The following is a 19,441-nucleotide window of genomic DNA, read 5'->3' as shown; positions in this document are numbered from 1 at the left end:
TCCCAAGAGCAATCAGCCAGTTGATATTGATTAGCTTTTACAAAAGAATATTTATTGAGAAGGTATAGCAAGGACAGAAGATATAAAAACAACTGCCCATCCTTCTCCCTAAACCAAGACGCACATTCTCCCTTACACACACATACACACAGTGCCTGGGGGAAGTTGGTTCAAACTTAAGAATGCAAAGGTAGTGAGGTAGACATGTAAGGATCATGAGGGCCAAGGGATAGTTTTATGAATCCTGTCCCTGAGAGTTCTTTTCTCCCTTAATGGAGTGCCCACCATCTTTGCTTTGGGTAGAAGTGTTAATGATGAACAAATTACTTCCAGCTGGTGGTGCAGTGGATAGAGCGTTGGGCCTAGAGCCAAGAAGAATCGAATTCAAATCTGAACTCGGACACTTACTAGCTGTGTGACCCTGGGCAAGTCACTTAACCTCTATCTGCCTCAGTTTCCTCATCTGTAAAATGGGGATAATAATAGCACCTACCTCCAAGGGTTATGAGGATCAAATGAGAAAATATTTGTAAAAGCAATTAGCCCAGTGCCTGGCACACAGTAGGTGCTCTACAGTGCTTATTCTCTTCTCCCACCTCCAACTTTGCACAGACTGTTCCCTCCCCTCACCATGGCCTCCTGGCCATTCCATGAACAAGACCCGTCATTTCTCCACTCAGGGAATTCTCTCTTACTTTCCCCCCTGTCTGGAACACTTTCTCCTCCTCTCCTCTCCAACTACTGACCTTCCTGGCTTCCTGTAAGTCCCAACTAAAATCCTACCTTCTACAGGAAGCCTTCCCTAATCCCTCTTAATCCCAGTGCCTTCCTTTTAAAATTATTTCCTATTTTTCCTGTATAGATGTTTGCTTTGTATATATTTTTTGCCTGTTGTCTCCTCCATTTCTTTTCTTTTTTCTTTCTCTCTTTTTTTTTTTTGCTAGGCAATGGGGTTAAGTGACTTGCCCAGGGTTACACAGCTAATAAGTGTTATGTGTCTGAGACCGGATTTGAACTCCAGTTCTCCTGAATCCAGGCCCGGTGCTCTATCTACTGTACCACCTAGCTGCCCTCCAGCTTTATCCTTCTTAAGAGGCATCTACACATGCCCAAATGAGAACCCTGACAGCCCCTGGTTAGGACAGGCCCCAAAAGGTATTCAAACTCAAAGGAACTGGTGACCTTTATTTACCGCCCTATTGGACTTCACGCTCCCACCCCCAAATGGAGGAAGCATTCTCTAATTGAGAACATGGAATGTTGACATTCAAAAGGATCTGAGACTATTTGGGCCCCTCTCCTCTTACAGACCCAGAGGGGAAGGAGCTGGCCGAAGATGCTGCAGCACTTCAGTATTAGGATCAGGGCTGGAAGCCAGGAGTCTTAGAGGCTGCTACTCAGTGCACTGGGTAGAGCACTGAGCCTAGAGCCAGGAAGACCTGAGTTCCAATCCAACCCCAGATGCTTAATTAAGTAGCTGTCTAACCCCACGCACATCACTTAACCTCTGTTTGCCTCAGTTTCCTTAACAATAAAATGAAGACAATAATAGCACTTCCCTCCTAGGATTATTGTAAGGATCAAACAAGACAAGGATTGTAAAATGCTTAGTACAATGCCTGGCACATAGTAGGTGCTATATAAATGTTTATTCACCCCCCCCACTCCCAGCATCCCCCTTCTTGCCTCCTTTTCTGTCCTGTGTCCCATTCTCCTCCTGACCCTCAGATCATTTCAGGGTTTATTCTTACAGTCACTGCTAATGAAGGGGATGAGACCTGGACCCCTGACACCTGAGATCTGGGCTGCTGAAATGTATGGGAATGTTCAGGGGTTTTAGAGCTTTTTTTTTTTTAATGTTTTCATTTCCTAGCTTTGACTTCGGCTCAAGGATCACCTCCTACCAGAAGCCCTGCCCCGCTGATACCTGCCCCGCCCCCCTACTCCAGTTCCCAGTGTCTTCTCTCTGCAAAATTACTCCACAGATGTGTATATATTTCATTTATCTGACACATTTATGTACATGTGGTTTTCCCCACAGTAGCTAACAACTAAAACAAAAATATCACTTTAAGGGTTGCAAGGCACTTTGCAAATATGATCTCATCACACCTTCACAACAACCCTGAGAAGTAGATGCTGTTATTAGCCCCATTTTACAGACGAGGACACTGAGGCAGATAGCAGTTAAGTGACTTGCCCATGGTTACACAGCTAGTAAGCATCTGAGTTCACATTTGAACCTATCAGAACATTAGCTTCTTCAGGGCAGGGACTGTTTCCTTTTGGTCTGGTACTTTGCCTAGCATTCACTTCGTGAATGTTTGTTGAACAAATCAATGAAGGGGAGGAGAGCAGCATTTTTTACCACTGTCCCAACAGGAGGTTGGGAAGTGGTGGAAGGTCAGCAGAGTGGCTAAGAAATGAGGACTGGATTCAAATCCTATCCCTGACACTCCAACACTGTGAGACCTTTAAGTCAGTTGGGCTGAGTCTCAGTTTCCTCATCTGTAAAATGGGGATAATTATTCTAGCGCTACTTAGCGCAATGGTATAACCTGTGAGGCACTTTCTGGATCTTAAAAGAGCTCAGCTCCTATTTTTAGACTGTGAGCTCCCTGAGGCCAGGTATTGTCTTTTGCCTTCTTTGTACCCCCGGAGCCTCGAACACCATAGGAGTTCAATCAATGCTAGCTGGTTGATCACTATTCCCAAAGGTTCTGGGATCTCCCTCAACCAGGGAGTCACTCACTCCACCTAGACCTAGGTTCGTGGTGAAAGGAATTCTCCCAGCGCTTAGCGTTGTCTGGCATCTAGTACGCGCTTAATAAATGTTTACTGATCGACTGATGGAATCCCTGGTCACCCACTACAAGAATACTAAGCCGTCCCCTGATCCTAATGCGCCTGCGCAAAACCGCCTTTTTTCCCCCCCCTTCCCGCAGGTCCCCAGGCGCATGCGCTCTTCTCTCTGAGCCACCCCATTCCTTCGCCACGCCCCTAAGCCGGAGGAGGGACGGGGCAGAGGGAGCGGGCCTCTTGGAGGTCTGGAGAGGGTCAGGGCGCAGGCGTAGCCCCGCCTCAGCTCCGATCCGCCTGTTCTAGGAGAGAGGAGGTTCCTTGGGAGGCGGGGAGGAGGGGACTGGAGGTCTTCAGAGCGCAGGCTCGAACCTGCCCGGATCCCTGCCCTGGCTACAAGAGGGTCCAAGGCGCAGGCGTGTCCCCGCCCCCGCTCCGCCCTGTGCTTCCGGGTTCCCAGCTGAGCCGTGACCCATCCTAAAAGACCTAGGCGCGGGACCAAGCGGGAGACCAAGGGGAGGCGGAGGTGAGAGGAGTTTTGGGGGCGAGGGGAATCTGAGAAAGGGGTCTCAGAGTGGAAAGGGAGAAACTAGGGAGGAGGAAGGGTGTGTGAGGAAGCCCCCGCCCTTCCAAGGAGGGAGCAGGGGTAGGAGTTGTACTTGTTAGAGGGGAGGGGTGTTGGTGGCCAGACTGTAGGTGATCTGAAAAAGATCCGGGGGTATTAGTGGGCCACCGGCAAAATGATCGTCAGCAGTGGGATGGGGCAGCCCCGACAAAACTCATGGGATCTTGAGCTGCATTAAGAGGGTCTGGGAGTCGACGTAGCCCCGCTGCTTTCTGCCCAGCTTAAGGCCCCTTGGGAGTGTTGTGTGACCAGTTCTGGGCGGCTGGGATGGGCAGAGGTCCGTGTCATGTAGAGGTTGCTGGAAGGAGCTCCGTGGGTGACATTGAGATGGAGAAAGGGGGGATCGGGGTGCATCCCAGCTGTGCTTAAGTAGCGGAAGGACTGCTTCATTGAGAGAGGACTGCCCTGGGCCCAGAGGACGAAGCCAGGAGGGGAACCTCCAAAGAGCAGGACTTGGGCTTCCCGACAGCTAGAGGTGTCCAAGAATGGGACGGACCCTTTGTCAGGTATGTCGGACCAGGGGTTCCATTTTGGCCCTGGGTTGGCCTCCAGGGTTTTCAGTCTGTGGTTCAAGTGTGATATGCAGCCGCAGGTGAGGAGGAGGAGGAGGAGGGGCTAGACCCCATCTCCTTGGGTAGTGTCTTGGGTTCTGAGTTGTAGGAAGGACATAATAAACTGGGCTGGAGGAGGGTGACCAGGCTAGGAGGGGCTAGAGGAGAAGCCACTGAAGGAATTGGGGGCTTTTTAACCTGCAGGAGAAAAGACTTTGTGGAAGGCCCGGCAGTGGTGGGTTGGAGGAACAATGTAGAGTAGTCGTCTTTAAGTATCTGAAGGGCTCTTGTGTGGAAGAGAGACTGGCTTTAACAGGATTGCAGAATTTGATCATTGGCAGGCCCTCTGTGGCTGTCTGGTCCAGCCCCACTAGAATCCCCACTAGACCACACCAGACCAGCTCATCCAGCCTCCACTTAGAGACCCCCCAAGGAGGAGAACCTACCTTTGGTCAGGGTGGCCCATTCCATGTTGGGCCAGGGCCCCAGAGGACAGAATTAGTACGGGGGGAGTCTTGCTGTCGGGAACAACTTCCTAACAATAGGGCCGTCCTGAGGTGGAACGGGGCTGCCTAGTGTGGTGGTGGGCTCCTTCTCTTGGGAGGACTTCAGTTATAGGCTCCACACACCATTGTTGAGAATGTGACAAGGGGAATTTTTGTTCATAGACTGTTGGGACGCAGTGGCCTGAGGCCCCTTCCAATTTTGTGACCTCAGTGAGAGTGTACGAGGAGGGTCTTTGCCAGAGGAGGCATATGGCAGCTTTATGAAGCTGCTCAACTTATTCTACTCCAGGCTGAGATGACCCACCTGGACCCTCCTGGGTCCTCAGCTGTGTTGGCTCCAGCTGGTAGGACGGCTTGCTGGGTTGAACCAGGGACAAACAGTGAGTGCACTCGGGACACAGTCTGGGGCCAGGAGTGCTTTTTTCTTTGTAGAAGTCTCCCTGGCCTCATGAAGAGCAGAGAGGGAGGGGGGGAGGGAGTTGTGTGGTGACGTCTTCCCTATTTGTGGCCTTCGGCATCTTTCCCAGCTCCTGACCCCCTTTTCGCTCTTCTCTGTGCTCTTACTATTAGCTGCTTGCTTCCACTGAAGGCCCTTTTGAAACCCTTATTTTTTTCCCTCTTTTGCCTGGAGTTACCATATCACACATATGTCAGAGATGTGTTTTACAGTGGCTGGGGGAATTTGGTGACAAGAAGGTGAGATGGCATTTCCCAGCCCAGCATCCCAGGCACATTCCCTTGCCCTCTGGAGCAGGCCACATCTTCCAGTGGGCCCAGTAAGATGGATGGTGAGGAATTCTGTGGTCATCTGGGTGTCTGTCACCTGCTCCCAGGCCCAGCAGGTTATCCTGGTAGGACCTCAATGAGCTCTAACAAGCTAGTACTGGGGCATTCTCTCTTCTGATGAGGAAAGGCTCCTCTTAGTGGTGGGGGGTGGGATTAGGAGGGCATAAACATTGTGCTTGGCATGGCTTTGTAAGCTTGACGGAAATATCATGCTTGTGGATGCATCCATCTTCTAAAAATATCCTAACTCTTCCCTAGAACATGTGAAGTTTTTCCTTATATCAAGCCTAAATTTATCCCTGCAGCTTCTTTCCGTTCCTCCTCGTTCTGCCCTCCTGGCCCACACCAAACAAGTCTAATTGGTGTCTTGTGACACGGTAGCCCTTCACACACTTGAAAACAGCTCTCATCTTTCCCCAGGGAATTTTTGCAACTCCAGTGAAGTGTAAGGGTTGTGAATATGTACACCTAAAAATATCCAGACTATTACTTCTGACATGTCACCAATCCCCAGCCCTCTTATCTAGGCCAAAGAACCCCCCCAGTTCCTTAAGCTGCTTCTCATATGTTATGGACCAAGGTTTTCCTTGTGGTTAAGTCATTTTCAGTCATGTCCAACTCTTCATGACCCCATTTGGGGGTTTCTCAGCAAAGATACTAGAGTGGTTTACCATTTCCTTCTCCAGCTCATTTCACAGATGAGGAAACTGAGGCCCACAGGGTGAAGTGACTTGCCCAGGGTCACACAGCTAGTAAGTGTCTGAGGCTGGATTTGAACTTGGGGTCTTCCTGACTCCAAGTCTGGAGCTCTGTCCTAAGCTCTTCACCGTCCTTCAAATATTTGAGTCAAGTTGTCATTCCCTTCATTCAGTCTGGTGCCATTTGCAGTCTGGAGTTTCTGGAAGACTTCACCATCTTCTGTTCAGGTTGCGAGCTAGACACCCTTAATGAGTGGAGGGGAGCAGACATCCTCCTGTGTTATGTCTAGCTGGATAGTGAGACTTCTCGGAAGCCTGGCAGGCTTTGATCTGCTGTCTCTCTGTCCAGGAATTGCTCTTGATTTTAACTCATGCACTGGCTGCCCATTCTTTCATTTTTTTTCTGAGGAGACCTGAAGACTTTAAGGAGCTGTGCCATGCCAGATCAGATGCTTTTTGCAAAATCAGTATCCTCTCCATCACCTTCCCCTAGATTAAGAGGCAGTATTGCTCATTCTTTTTTCCCTTCTTCCAGGTATTACAAATTAGTTTATCTACTGATTATTGCCCTTGGCTGCCACGTTTCCCTGTTTGCTAAGGAGATGATTTCTAGGCTCTGTTGCAACCCCTTGTTGATGTAAGTTGCCTTATGTCAACCCCGAGAACAAACAACCAAAGAGTCAAAGAGGTTTTGCAGCTGCTGTTAACTCTAAAAAAGTCAGAAAGCTCACACAGGCTAACTCTAAAAATCAAATCAAATCCAAGAGATAACAGTGGTGATAAGCAAAAACTTTCTTCATTCTGTAGGAGGAGGGAAACTAGATACGTGTTCTGGGGGCCCCCTCTAGTAGGAGACCCGCTTTAGTGTGGGCAAATCTCAATACTTAGACCAGTGGCTGCACAGTGAGCCATAGCCCAGACAGTGCTGGGTAACAGAAACAGTGAGACCAGTTTGGTTCATAGCAGGACTTCATGACCGGAACACGAGTACTGCAGGTGCTTGTCCAAGCTCAGGGACCACCTGCTGCTGGTGTGAAATACTTCTGGGCTTTTGCTGTGGCTGAGATCATCTAGAGGGTGAGTGCAAAGGATTGTTGTTACGCCAAGCTCAAGGCATAAGGTCTTGCTGGGCCTTAGCTCTGGAAAACAGGGTGTCTCCTCATAGTAAAAAGAGAGGGGTGGTCTTGGCATGGGGATCCTCACACTTTATCAGTTGAATTTCCATAGAAGGTTCCCACTTCTGTTTCCTTCCCCCATCACTCTTTCTCCCCCCTCCCCCACTGCTTTCTCTCTTTTGCTGTTTCATTTGCTTCCTCTCTTTCCCTTTTCCTTCCTCTCCCTACCTACTTCTCTCTCTTTTCTGGGTTTCGTCTTTTCCATCCTCTTCTACCTTGCCTTCCATGTCTGACTACTCCTTAATTTCCTCTGAGGGATCATCACCCATATTCTACCCCCGTAGTTGTATTCTAAGGTTCTGTCTAGGACCGCTTCTCTTTCTTCACTATCATGGTGACCCATCTACCTCCCCTGTACTCCCCTCAGTATCTCACTACATGTCTACTCATGCCTTCCCCTGTGCCCCCTGGAATTCCCTCTCTATCATTAAAAGAAAAAAAATGAAGTCCCTTCATTTTAGACTTCTTCCCTGATGTTCTGTCCACCTTCTGGCCTGCATTGAGAACTGGTTGCCACCAGATGACCCTCTGCCTCCTTGGCCTTCCTTGCCACCCTGGTTGTACCCTCTCTCCTAACCACCTAGCTGGTGGAGTGTGTCTCATCACCACTGCCAAATTCTCCTCCTCCCACCTGCTGTCAGCCAGCAACCTGTCCTCCTTTGGGGTTTCATGGAGCCATAGTTCTCACCCAACCCAGATCCTTATAACTGCTAGTTACTGATCCCCGGCACAGTCTCCCTCATTTCTCTGTGCCAGCTTCACAGTCTCCCTTTTCAACCCAACTCCTACCCTTATCCTAGGGGACTTTAGCATCCCGCTGACATTCCTTCAGGTGCCCTAACCTGATTCCTTCCTCCACTTCACCTCAGCCATACCACAGGGGTGGTCACCCTCTTGACTTTTCCATCACCCCCACATGTGCCACCTCCCTGTTCATGAACTCTGAGATGCTTCTCCAATCATCCCCTCTCCCTTGAATGCCATATTCTTCCTCAGCCTGTCTTTCATCCTCACTCTGACTTCATTCCTTGGTACTTTGCCAAGCCAACAACCCTGTTCTGCTGACACTCCTCTGTTTCATCATCTTGAAGCTTTAGTGAACCAGCACAAGTGTATATTACCCCCTGCTTTATGGTCCTTGCTATCTCTCATCTGGGGCCTTGCCAAAACACACTCCCAGAGCATCTTCACCACCAGTACCCTCCTCAAGTGGTGTTGAGCAGAGCTGGGGGAGAGTGTTCTCGGTGCTGCCTCAGCCCATTTTTTCATCCCACTTGGGCTCTGACTGCAGCAAGGCAGTCATTTTACTATCCCTCATTGATCATCTTTCCCACACTCCACAATGGTTATTCCAAGCCTGTTTATCCCTCCCTAGGCCTCCCACAGGATCCACTCCTCTCACCTTCTCAGCCATGTTCCATATTTCATATTTTACCGAAACAATTGAAACTCTTCACTGAGAGCTTCATCTTCATCATTTGATAACCCATTGACATCATCCCCCACTATTTCCTCTTTTACTTCTGTCTCTGATAAAGAGGTGGCCCTTCTCCTCTGTGTAGGGAAATAACTACCCTTTACATGTGCCCTCAATCCCTGCCCCTCCCATCTTTGCTTCTGGTATCATCCTTTCTCTCTAAATTTCACTTTCTCCCTATCTCCCTGGTTTCCTCTTCCCTATCCTTTAAAAAAAAATCCTCACTTCCCCCTAGCATCCCTTAAGCTCCATCCTATGGCCTGCCTCCATTTCTGGGACAAACCCCTCAAAAGAGCTTGGTGCTTTCCCCTTTCCTGTCACTCTGTCCTGAGCCCTCTACTGTCTGCTCCTGACCTGATCCTTTCAGTGAGATGGCTCCAGCCAGAGTTACCGGTGATCTCATAATGGCCAAATCCAGCAGCCTCTGCATTCGTTCCTCATTTTTCTTGACGGCTCTTCTATATACTGACCATCAACCAGCTTGTCTCTTCCAAGTTTGGGTGACTCTGCTCCCTCCCTGTTCTCCCTGTCTGGCCCATCCTTCTTCAGGCTCCTTAGAGCCGGAGCCTCATTCCCAGCTTGCCCTCTAACTCCTGAAGGCCCTGTTTGCCCTGAGTCCTCCCTTTTCTCTCTTTACTCTCTTAATCACTTCTTCAGCTCCCAGAGGTTTAATTACCTCCATTATGCAGATCAAATCTAAATTCTTCTGTGGTTATTTAAAGCCCTTCTTCCTCAGCCCCTTCCTACCTTTCTGGCCTTCTTATACAGTACTGCCTTCCATGACCCAGCTCCACTGGGCCTGTCTCTGCCTGCATTCCAGAATCGGCTCAAATCCCACCTTCTGCAGGAGCCTTTTGCTAGACTTTTCTCTCTCCTTCCCTGCTATCTTCCCTCTGAAATTACATGTCTATCTAGCTGTCTCTGTATCTGTCTATCTATCTATATCTTTATATACACAGTGGTTTGCATTTTGTCTCCCCCATTAGACATGAGCTCCTGGCAGGCAGGGCCCATGGTTTTGCCTTTCCTTGTATCCCTCGCACTCAGCATGGGGTCTGGCATACAGTAAGTGCTTAATAAATGCTTGTGGACTGAGTGACTCATCTTTCTCCTGAGCTGAAGTTCCACATCAGTAACTGCTTATTAGACTTTTGAATTGGATGCCTTATACGCACCTCAAACCACCCTCATCAGCCTTCCCCCAAACCCTCCCCTCTTTGGAACAGCCCTGGTAATGCCTCTCTTTGGCCTTCCAAGCTCTCCACAGCTGTCACCAGTGTACCTGTCTGGCTCTCTTCTGTGCACTCTGGTCCTGCTCACACGTGGCCCTGCCTCTCCTGGCCTCCGGATTTCACCCCGGCTCTTTCTCACTCCCAGAATGTCTTCCCTCCTCCCATCGGCCTTTCTAAGTCCTGCCTTTCTTCAAAGCCCAGTTGAAGTGCCGGCTCCCCTTTGGGACCTTTCCTGATCCCTGACTCCCCCTCCCCAATTACCTTGTATTGACATTTAAAGACTTTTCTGTGTAACTTGGCTGTGTGCTTGCCGCTTCCTCCAGCAGCATGTCAGCTCCTTGAGAGCAGGGCCTGTTTTGGGGGCATTGTATCCAAAGTGTCTGGCGCTTAGTGGGTGCTTTTTCTTCCGCTGACTCTTTCCTGATCCTCTGCAGTTTGCTCTGTGATAGGCATTCAGCTCTGCAGACGTTTTTAAGTACCTTCTGAGGGAAGAGCATCGTGCTGGGCCTGGGGGAGGTACATGGCATAGATGTGACCCAATTCCTGCCCTTGCAAAAGACTGCATATCTCCAAAGCTGAGATAGCTAGCATTCCATGATAGCATGCATCAGAGAGGGGCTTTGTGATGCCCAAGGAGCATACATGTGCTCCCAGCTGGAGGGATCTGGGCAGGCTTCCAGGAAGAGGTGACATTTGGCTTGGGCTTCAGAGGCTGGGGAGGGATTTACTAAGCAAAGAGGATGTTCCAGGCAGAAGGACTGGAACTTGTTTGGGGGCTTGTTGGGGTGGAGAGGATGTGGGGAAGGATGGAGGACGTCTGCAGAGGCCCAGGGTAGATACACTGTAGGGGTGCTGGATTCTTGTCCTAGACTTGCCACTAATTGGCTCTGCCCCTGACCAGGCCTCAGCGTTCCGTCTGCAGAATCAGGGGGTTGGACTTGTTGGAGCTGACAGAGATCATCCAACCCTTGGGTCCAAGCACGAGGCTGAGGGATCAGGAAAGGGTGCGTGTGCAGTGTGGCTGAGGGGGAAAAGAGCCCATGACTCCTTTGTCATGCCAGGCCGCCTCTTTCTGGTTTATCCCTTTACCTGAGATCCCTGCCTCTGGCAGGTGGGCTGCAGGCCGTAGAGGGAAGGCAGATTTCAACATGAGGGCAGGTCGATAGCTTTCCATTTCATGGAGTCGAGGCATTTAAGAAAAGCTCATTGAACTAGCTCATTGAAAGAAAAACTACTGTGGACAGTCCCTGTGCTTGCATTGGAAAAGGGTTTGTGGGCCCCTTGGCTTGACCCAAGCTACCTGGGCTGTTCAGTTGTCAGGCCCTGTGGCCTGGTGGGAAGAGCTCTGGACATAGATGGAACCAGAAGGATCTAGGTCAGTGTTTGTTCTCTGAAAAAATCACTTCTCTCTGAGACTCGGCTTTGTCATTTGTTAAATGAGTGATAATAGCACTTATATCACCTCCCCACCAGGCTGTTGAAAAATCATGCAAGAAGCATTTATTAAGTGCCTGCTGCATGCCAGGCTCTGTGCTAAGCACTCGGCTAACCCTTAAGGTCCTCTAGAAATGTGAGTCGGGTTGAGTCCCTAAACTGGACCCTTTGATCTCCAGCTGTTGGCTGTCTTTTATTAACGAGTCAAGCTAGCCCCATGGGCCTCTGGCTTCTCTCTTGGCTTCTGGTCTGGCTGCTATGAGGATGTGACTAATGGAGGGATGGCGTCAGTTATGGCATCACAGTGTCAGGAGGGCTTCCTCTTTGCTGCCCCTGTGATCGGTCTGAGGACTCATCTGCCTTTCTTCTTGGCGTCACCTGTCAGTGCTTTCTGGGGTCTGCTTGAGTTTAGGGATCTGGATTCAGGAGGCGAGAATCTTGGGTGAGGAAAATGGCTTTTTTTTTTAAACTTACCCCTTCTGTTTGTGGCAAAATCATAGAATGTCAGAGCTGGGAGAGACTTCAGTGGGTACAGGTCCAATCCCTACCTGACTAAGAATCCCCTTATCTATGGCATCTCCCTGCTCCAAGTTATTATCCAGCATCCCGAAGACCCCTAGGGAGTGGGGGGGGGGTGTAACTCTCTACCCCAGAGACAGCTCATTCACTTCTGTCATAGCACTGAGTGTGAGGATATTTCCCCCTATATCAAGTCTAAATTCAACTCAGTTCAGTGAACTCTCTGCATGTCTCCTTCTCGAAGTGCCCTAAGGCATCATGGGAGGCACCAGCTGCAAGGTAGGCCAGGCTCCAAAGTAAATACTGGTCTACCTCATTTTCTGTAAAAAATTGAGTGTCAGATTATACTTCAAGTTTTCTCAAGGAGCTCAAGTGAAAAAAATGAGAATGTTTGTTAGCAGTTATCACTGGACCTGGAATCATCTTAGGAAAGACCCTGGGGATGAAGAGAGGCAGAAGACCTGGGGCTGTCCCAGCTCTTCCTCAACCTAGGTCTATGAACTTGGGCAAGCCATTCATTCCCCATCTCTAAGCTTCAGTTTCTCCATCTGTAAAGTGTGAGAATTAGACTAGATATTCTCTAAGGACCCTTCCGGTTTTGACAGCATTCTACGTAAAGATGATAATTAAATCCTTGGGAGCTGCTGAGATCCCCAAATGAAGTTGTACAGAGGGAGAAGAGAAGAGGACTCAGGACAGAGCCCTGGGGGGATACCTATAGGTAGGGGGGGCGACCCAGAGGAAGATCCAGCAGAGGAGACAGAGCCTTGTACACAATAGGTGTTTGGCATTTGAAATTTATCTCCAGTGTGCCAGACCCCTCCGTCTGGACTGTGTTGATTGGCCTGACACATCATGTCCACGTGCCAGGGTGCCATGACTCCTCATCTTGGCCTCTTTGCCCCCTTTCCCTTTGAAAGTCACATGTGTCACCCTCTACATCCAGTCCATGGCACACTTTGCTTGGAACTTCAGTCGGCAGCTTCACTCTTTGGATCTTGAGCAGTGCCAAAAATATAAGATGCCTAGACATCTGGGCAACTACTAGCACAGTGGTTAGAGCGCCAGGCCTGGAGTCAGGAACACCCACATTCAGATATGGCCTCAGACACTCACCAGCTGGGTGGCCCAGGGCTGGTCACTGGAGCTCTCTGACTCGGAATTGTAGGGCAGATGCAGATCTCTCCTCCTGCCCCACTAAAATCACAAGCCTAGCCAGAAAACGCTGATACAGAATGTACATCGGTATGAGCTGTTACTTATTCTCCTAGTCTGCTTCCTTCTAGATGCTAAAAATGGAAAAGCAGAGAGACAGACACACAGACAGGGAGACAGGCTCTGTAAGGCTGCACAGTAGACCTGTCACTGGTGGGCCACCAGCTGGATCCTGCTAGATAATTAAAAGGGATTTTCTGTTTGAATGAGAAGGGGGTGGAGACACGACTGGGTTTTTGATAGTGTGAAGGGTCCGTTGACAGAAGAAAGTCTAGAGTGGCCTGGTAGCCAGGTAAAATTATCCATCAGGTGGTGGGAAAGGTCTTTTGGATGTTTTTTGAACAGGAGTCCAGAAATTATACTTGGGGTGTCAAGTCAGCACTTTTCCTTTGGGGTAGAGGAAGGAAGTTCAAGCTTGAGGGTAAGGAAGTGGCCAGAGCCACTTTGGGGCCTATGATTGGCACTGGAGCCTCGAGATAGAAACCGTCTTGGAGGAGGGAGCCCAGATGTCCCCAGGCCTGTGGTTCAGCAGCTCTCCTGCCATTGGCTGTTCTAGGCCCGGCCAGCCTGGCTAACTCTGTGCTCAGCCTTCCTGGGAAGTGTCTGAGGCTTCTCTCTCAAGCGTTGCCCCCAGAGCGCCTTTTCCATGGATCTTTCTTTCCTCGTTCCTTGGCTCCTCGAGATGTCTTAGAGCTTCACGTGCCCCATGCTGTAGTTGGTGAGTTGGGCCTTTTTTTGTGCTCACGTCTGATGATGAAAAAGCCGCCATGAAGAAGTTCCACATCTGAGTGTGGGGTCGGTAGGGCTCAGTGGGGTTCACCCTTCTCCAGAAGGGGCACGCGGACCTTCCTTCTGGGGGCAAAGGGCTTCTAGCGCATGCTTCTTTTTTTTATTTATTAACTTATTTTGAATTATCAACAATCACTTCCATAAGCTTTTGAGTTTTAAATTTTTCTCCCCCTCTCTCCCACCTCCCTCCCCAAGATGGCTTGCAATCTGATATAGGCTACATATATACATTCCTATTAAACATTTTCACATTAGTGATGTTGTAAGTAAGAATTAGAACCAATAGGAGGAACCACCAGAAAGAGGAAACAAAACACAACAGAAGAAAAACAAATAGCAAATAGTATGCTTCCATCTGCAGTCAGACTCCATAGTTCTTTCTTCTTTGTGGATCTCATTTTCCACCATGAGGCCTTTGGAGATGTCTTAGATCCTTGTATTAGCGCATGCTTTCTCTTGGTCTCTTTTAGATGCCACATGTGGTGAGGTGCCAGCAGACTGGGGAACTGAATGCTCACTGCACATTTCAGGTGAATTACAAGGACCGATGAAAGCAGCCCCAAAGCTGCGGAAGAAAAGGACAGGCCGGCCGATTTAGAGTTCAGTTGAGACCTGAATTCTCTCAGACTCTGTCTTCACCTAGCTGAGAGAAAGTCTAGGTAAGAATGACTTGGTCTTTGGAGTGCTGCAGGTGGTTGTTTAAAGAAAGCTGGGCTGGGCTTGGCTTTGCTCGGGGCACGGCTGTTCTGTGAGGCTTGGGGGCTGCTCTTTCTCTTCGGGGGAGGGGCTGGGAGGAGTGCCCAGTTTAATGCTGATTTGGGTTGGGAGGCTTGGCTTCCCTGAGAGGCTTGGCAAAGATGCTCGCTGGGTTTCCCACAGTGGTTTATTCTCTGAATTCTTCCTTGTGGTGCCGCCGTGGATGAGGTTTCTGGAGACTCCACCCAGTATTTAAGCAGGAAGTGCGCCCCTCCTCATCGGGCATCTAGTCGTAATGCGCCTTTCCCATACGAGCTTCCTGCAGGCTTGGTTCCCACGTGGTTGAGTCCAGAGCCGCCTCTCCCCGTGTGTTCATCGCTGTGGTTTAGCCCTGTTGTTGAGCCAGCAGACCATCCCCTTGACTTCCCCATCCATTCTGGTTATCGGCGTCATCCTAGGACTAGAAACCTCCGAGACCTCTTGGACTTTTCAAGCCCTGTCCCCATCATTGGCCTGGAGAAGTCACTTGAGAGAGAGACTTGGGGTCAGCACTGACCTGGCACTGACCTTTAGCTCAGCTCCTGATTCAGTCCTCCCCTTTCTTTGGAGCCTCAGCTCTCTCTTCTGTCAAAGAGGAGTAGACAGGCTCGTGCTCCCTGGGAGCTTCTGAAGATGCGAGGTGTAAGCTGCGGGTCCTCCCTTGCCAGGTGCGCTCAGGTCTACCTGCACAACCCTTCTCCCTCCCTGATAGCTCTGGGCCAGTCACTTATGTTTGTTCCTCTGTGTGAGGTTTTCCATGCCTTGTCAACCTTAAAGCTGCGGTGAAGTAGGAGTGAGCGTTGTTACGCCCTGTCTCTGCCCCTCGGGCCTAGGCAGTTCGACCAGTCTCCTAATTGATTTCCCTGGCCCCAGATCCATCCCACGTGTGTGAACTGTACTGATAGGAAGCTCTGGGGATAGCACTCCCCTCACCTCCACAGGGGGACCAGGAGGACAAAAGCATGCCCACAACAGAGTTCCATGGCTCAGTCCCTAAGGGCTCAAGGCCCACGGCCACGATTCCTCTGCCTTGGAAGAGCTGAGGCTTAGAGGAGAATGGGGAGTCAGATTATTTCCCAAGAGGTGGCACCTGAGCGGAGCCGTCAGGAAAGAAAAGGTACTGAGACCCAGGAACAAAGAGGGGGGCATTGCCCCCACCCCATGCAGCTGAACTGATGTGTTATGTTTGGGCAACAGCTGGCCGGAATGAAAGTGTGTAGAGAAATAAGGGCAGCAAGAAGGCATAATACAAAATGCCTGCAGCAGCCACAAAAGAATGACGATTGAATTGCCCCCTCTGCCACCCTCACCCCTCTCTGCTGCCCTTGCTCCCTTCTGCAGCTGAATGGAGCTAGAGGAAGTCTCTGCTGCAGATGTATGTTTCATGGCCTCACCTGGGCCCTCACTGCTGCGAGGCAATCCTTTTATATCTCCCCCTGCAGTGGCCCTTCTAACAAATCCCCCTCCCTCCACCCTCTCGGACCTTGTGTATTTTACTGAAAAAAGTGGTGGCCAGTGGCCATGAGCTCCCGCTTCCCCCTCCTCCTCCTCATTGGACATCCCTCGTATGCCCTCTGCCCGAGGCTGACCCTGCTTGCTTGTCCCATCCCGTCTGCCCCAGCAGACAGTCTCCTCTAGCATCCTCACTCTCACTTCTCCTCAGCCTTGCCATGCCCACCTTCGGCTTCCCTGCTGCCTACAGACATGACCACGGCTCCCCCACCCTCGGGAACCATCCCCTCTAGCTCTCGTTCCTGTCTCTCCTCCATCATCGCCAGCCGTGGCCCCCTTTGGACTTAGCTCTCATTCAGCTGGAGCTGCTGTCTGCAAGGTTCCTGGGGATCTCTCTGTTGTCAGATCTCATGGCTTTTCCTCCGTCCTCCTCCTTCTGGACACCGTCCATCATCATCTTGTTCTTGGCACATCTTCCTCCACTCCTCTTGCTTCTCCTCCCCGTCTGTATGCCCTTCATCCCCCTCGCTGCGTAATGATGATGGGGGTCATCCAAGGCTCTGTCCTGTCGCTTTTCTTCCCCCTCTATACCACTTCACTTGATCTCATTAGCTCCTGTGGATTTATTGATCATCTCTGTGCCGATGATTATCTGATCTCTCCTGACCTCCAGTCTCGCATTTCCAGTGGCCTGTTGGACATCTCCACCCGGGTGTGTCCTGTAGACATGTCTCTTTCCCCCTAAGACCTTATTTCTGTGGAGGACACCACCATCCTGCCCGTCACTCAGGCTCCAAACCTGTCTCTTCACTATCTCTCATTCCCGGATCCGTCGGATACTTGTCCTTGTCCCCTGACACTGTCACCACCTTGATGCAGGCCCATGTCCACTCAGCCCTGGACCATCACAGTAGCTGCTGAGGGGTTTCGCTGACTTAAGTCTCTCCCCACTGCAGTCTGTCTTCCTCTGACCTGCCCAAGTTATCTTGAGAGCAGGTCTGGCCATGTCACTCTGAGCTCTTTCTCTGGCTGTGTTCCCTGCCTGGAATGCTCCCCATCCTCATCTCTGCCTCTTGACTTTCCTGGCTTCCCTCAGGTCTCAGCTAAAGTCCCCGCTTCAGGACAGCTAGGTGGGTAGAGCACTGATCCTGAAGTGAGGACCTGAGTTCAAATCCTGCCTCAGACCAAACACTTGATGCTTACTAGCTGTGTGACCCTGGACAAGTCACTTAACCCCAATTGCCTAAAAAAATATTAGATAAGTAAAGTTCCTCCTTCTACAGGAGGCCTTTCCTGATCCCCCTTAATATCGACGCCTTCCCTCTGTTGGTGATCTCGATGTATCCTGACTGTGGTTTGCATGTTATCTCCCTTATTAGACTGTGAACCCCTTGAGGGCAGGGACTACTTTTCCCTTTCTTTGTATCCCAGGGCTTAGCTCAGTGCCTGGCATGCAGTAGGCGCTTAATTAATGTTTATTGACTAACTCTCACAAAATTGTAAAGAACAAGCCTGGCTAAGGAGAGCTATGAGAAGACACTGCCATCCTAGAGGGCGGAGCTCCACAAGGGGTATATGTTGCAGGGCAGATTTTCAGACTTTGCCAATGTATTGATCAGTTAGATTGATTTTTTTCCCCTCTTATTTTTCTTTTTCTGACTTAGAAAATACCACTCAGTCACTAGGTTCCTGTCAGCCAGGCCAGCTTACTGTTCCCCACATACCCTGGTCCACCTCCAGCCTCCAGGCCTTGCCTCCCCCAGACCATCCTTCCCATTCCTGAAAGGTTCTTCCTGTCCCCCGGGCTCCTCCCATCTCCACTCACCCTCAGTCTAGGTGTCACTGGCAGGTACATAGCCTGCATTTTCTCTGGGAACTCGTTCTGTTTCCTGGTGGAATGGGAAGTCCTGGAGGGCGGGCACTAGGTGACATATGTCTCTGTGCCCCTCGGCTTATACGTGCTTGTTTATCGGGCCCCTTAGGCCATATTGGTGGCATAATAGGCTTGCGCACTTCCAGTTCTGCGTTTGGGGCGACAGGTCCAGTGTTGGCCAGCTTCCCTGGCCTGGTCTGTAGTGACCAGATGCAGGGTGAATGCACTCAGCAGAACTTCTTCACAGTTAGAGTCCTGCCAGGCCATGGGATGAGTGGGTCCCCTGTCACTGGGCCTGTCCAGGTGGAAACCAGAGAGCCAGGGTCCAGAGAGGCTGTGCAGGGGCTGGGCCAGACGCCCTCCCTCATCCCTTCCAACTCTGAGCTTCTGAGGCATCTGTTTGTGTGAAGAACTGGGAAAGCCTGGCCTGGCAACCAGGTGACCTTGGACAGGTCACATGTCCTCTTTGCACCTCCCTTCATGTTTAAAGTGGGGGGGAGGGTGAGAGGCTTGGACCTGCTGGTCTCAGAGGGTCCCCTCCAGGTCAGACAGCTAAGGATTCTAGAAAGCTCTAGAATCAAGAGGCAGAATTTCCTGGGGGTAAAAGAGACCTGGTTTGTGTAGAGTGAGGAGGGACAAGAGCCCTCAGGCTTTAGGCTGGTGACCCCTAATGGCAGTCTAAGGCTTGGCTCTCTCTCCTTCACATCCTGTTATTCCACATTTTTCCTTCCTAGTTACCAAACATCTCTGCTTCAAGGAAAGTTACCCAGGTGTTCTTCCTGGCGCTCCCTCCTCTGCTGAGAGCCATGCAGAGGAGAGCAGGTACCCATTGGGCTTTCTAGGCACGTGTGTGTGTGTGTGTGTGTGTGTGTGTGCGAGTGCACGCGTGCACTCCTGTGGTGGGGGGGTGGAGTGTATGTATGCATGTATGTATGTGTGTGCCTGTGGGGTGTGTGAGGGGAACGTATGCTGTGTGGGGAGTGTGTGGATGGAGGGATGAGTGTGTGTGAGTATGGGGGGGGATGGTCTGTATACTGTATGTGGGGAGTGAGTGGGGAGTGAGTGTGTAGATGTGGGGAAGTGTGTGGAGGTGCACGTGTGTGTATGCTGTGTGGGAAGTGTGTGTGAGTATGGGTGTGTGTGTGTGTATGTGGTGGGTATGGAAGGGGTCAGTATACTGTGTATGGGGAGTGTGTGTGGAGGTGAGTGTGTGTGTGAATGGGGGGGATATGTGTGTATACACGCATGCTGTGCAGCTCCACTTGGCTGTGTGCAGGCATGCTGCTCCCACAGGGGGCTGTCTCAGCATTTCCATGATCAAAACCAAGGGGATGAAGCAGCTGGTTCGCCTTCCTTGCTGGGGTCCTAGGAATGTCGTAGCTTTTCTGGTGGGGTGGAAGCTGTCTGCTCCTATGCTGTGGTTCCCCCTGGCATTAGGCTGGACTTCACCAGCTCAGTCAGATTGTGGTCAAGGAAAGGGAAGAGAGGGATGAGACTTATTCCCAAATCCACTGGCTCCTTAGTGGAGCCTGGTCCTCAGCCTCCTAAAGAGCCGAGCTGAGAGCAGATGGAGGC

General features: G+C 50.6%; 1 protein-coding gene across 1 annotated transcript in view; it reads left to right on the top strand.

The window, feature by feature from the left end:
* Window positions 1-3,215: 3,215 nt before the first annotated feature.
* Window positions 3,216-19,441, top strand: part of MKNK1 (MAPK interacting serine/threonine kinase 1) — a 46,108-nt gene continuing 29,882 nt past the window's right edge. Inside the window, 3 exon segments of the mRNA XM_020987653.2 lie at window positions 3,216-3,325; window positions 14,277-14,465; window positions 18,601-18,688. Coding sequence (XP_020843312.1) covers window positions 18,673-18,688 — 16 coding nt within the window. The 5' untranslated portion in view covers window positions 3,216-3,325; window positions 14,277-14,465; window positions 18,601-18,672.

The sequence above is a fragment of the Phascolarctos cinereus genome, unplaced genomic scaffold (genome assembly GCF_003287225.1).
Source record: "Phascolarctos cinereus isolate Bilbo 61053 unplaced genomic scaffold, phaCin_HiC Scaffold_5;HRSCAF=322, whole genome shotgun sequence".
Taxonomy (NCBI): Eukaryota; Metazoa; Chordata; class Mammalia; order Diprotodontia; family Phascolarctidae; genus Phascolarctos; species Phascolarctos cinereus.
Note: the sequence above shows the minus strand (reverse complement) of the source record. Positions and strands in the feature narration are given on the sequence as shown.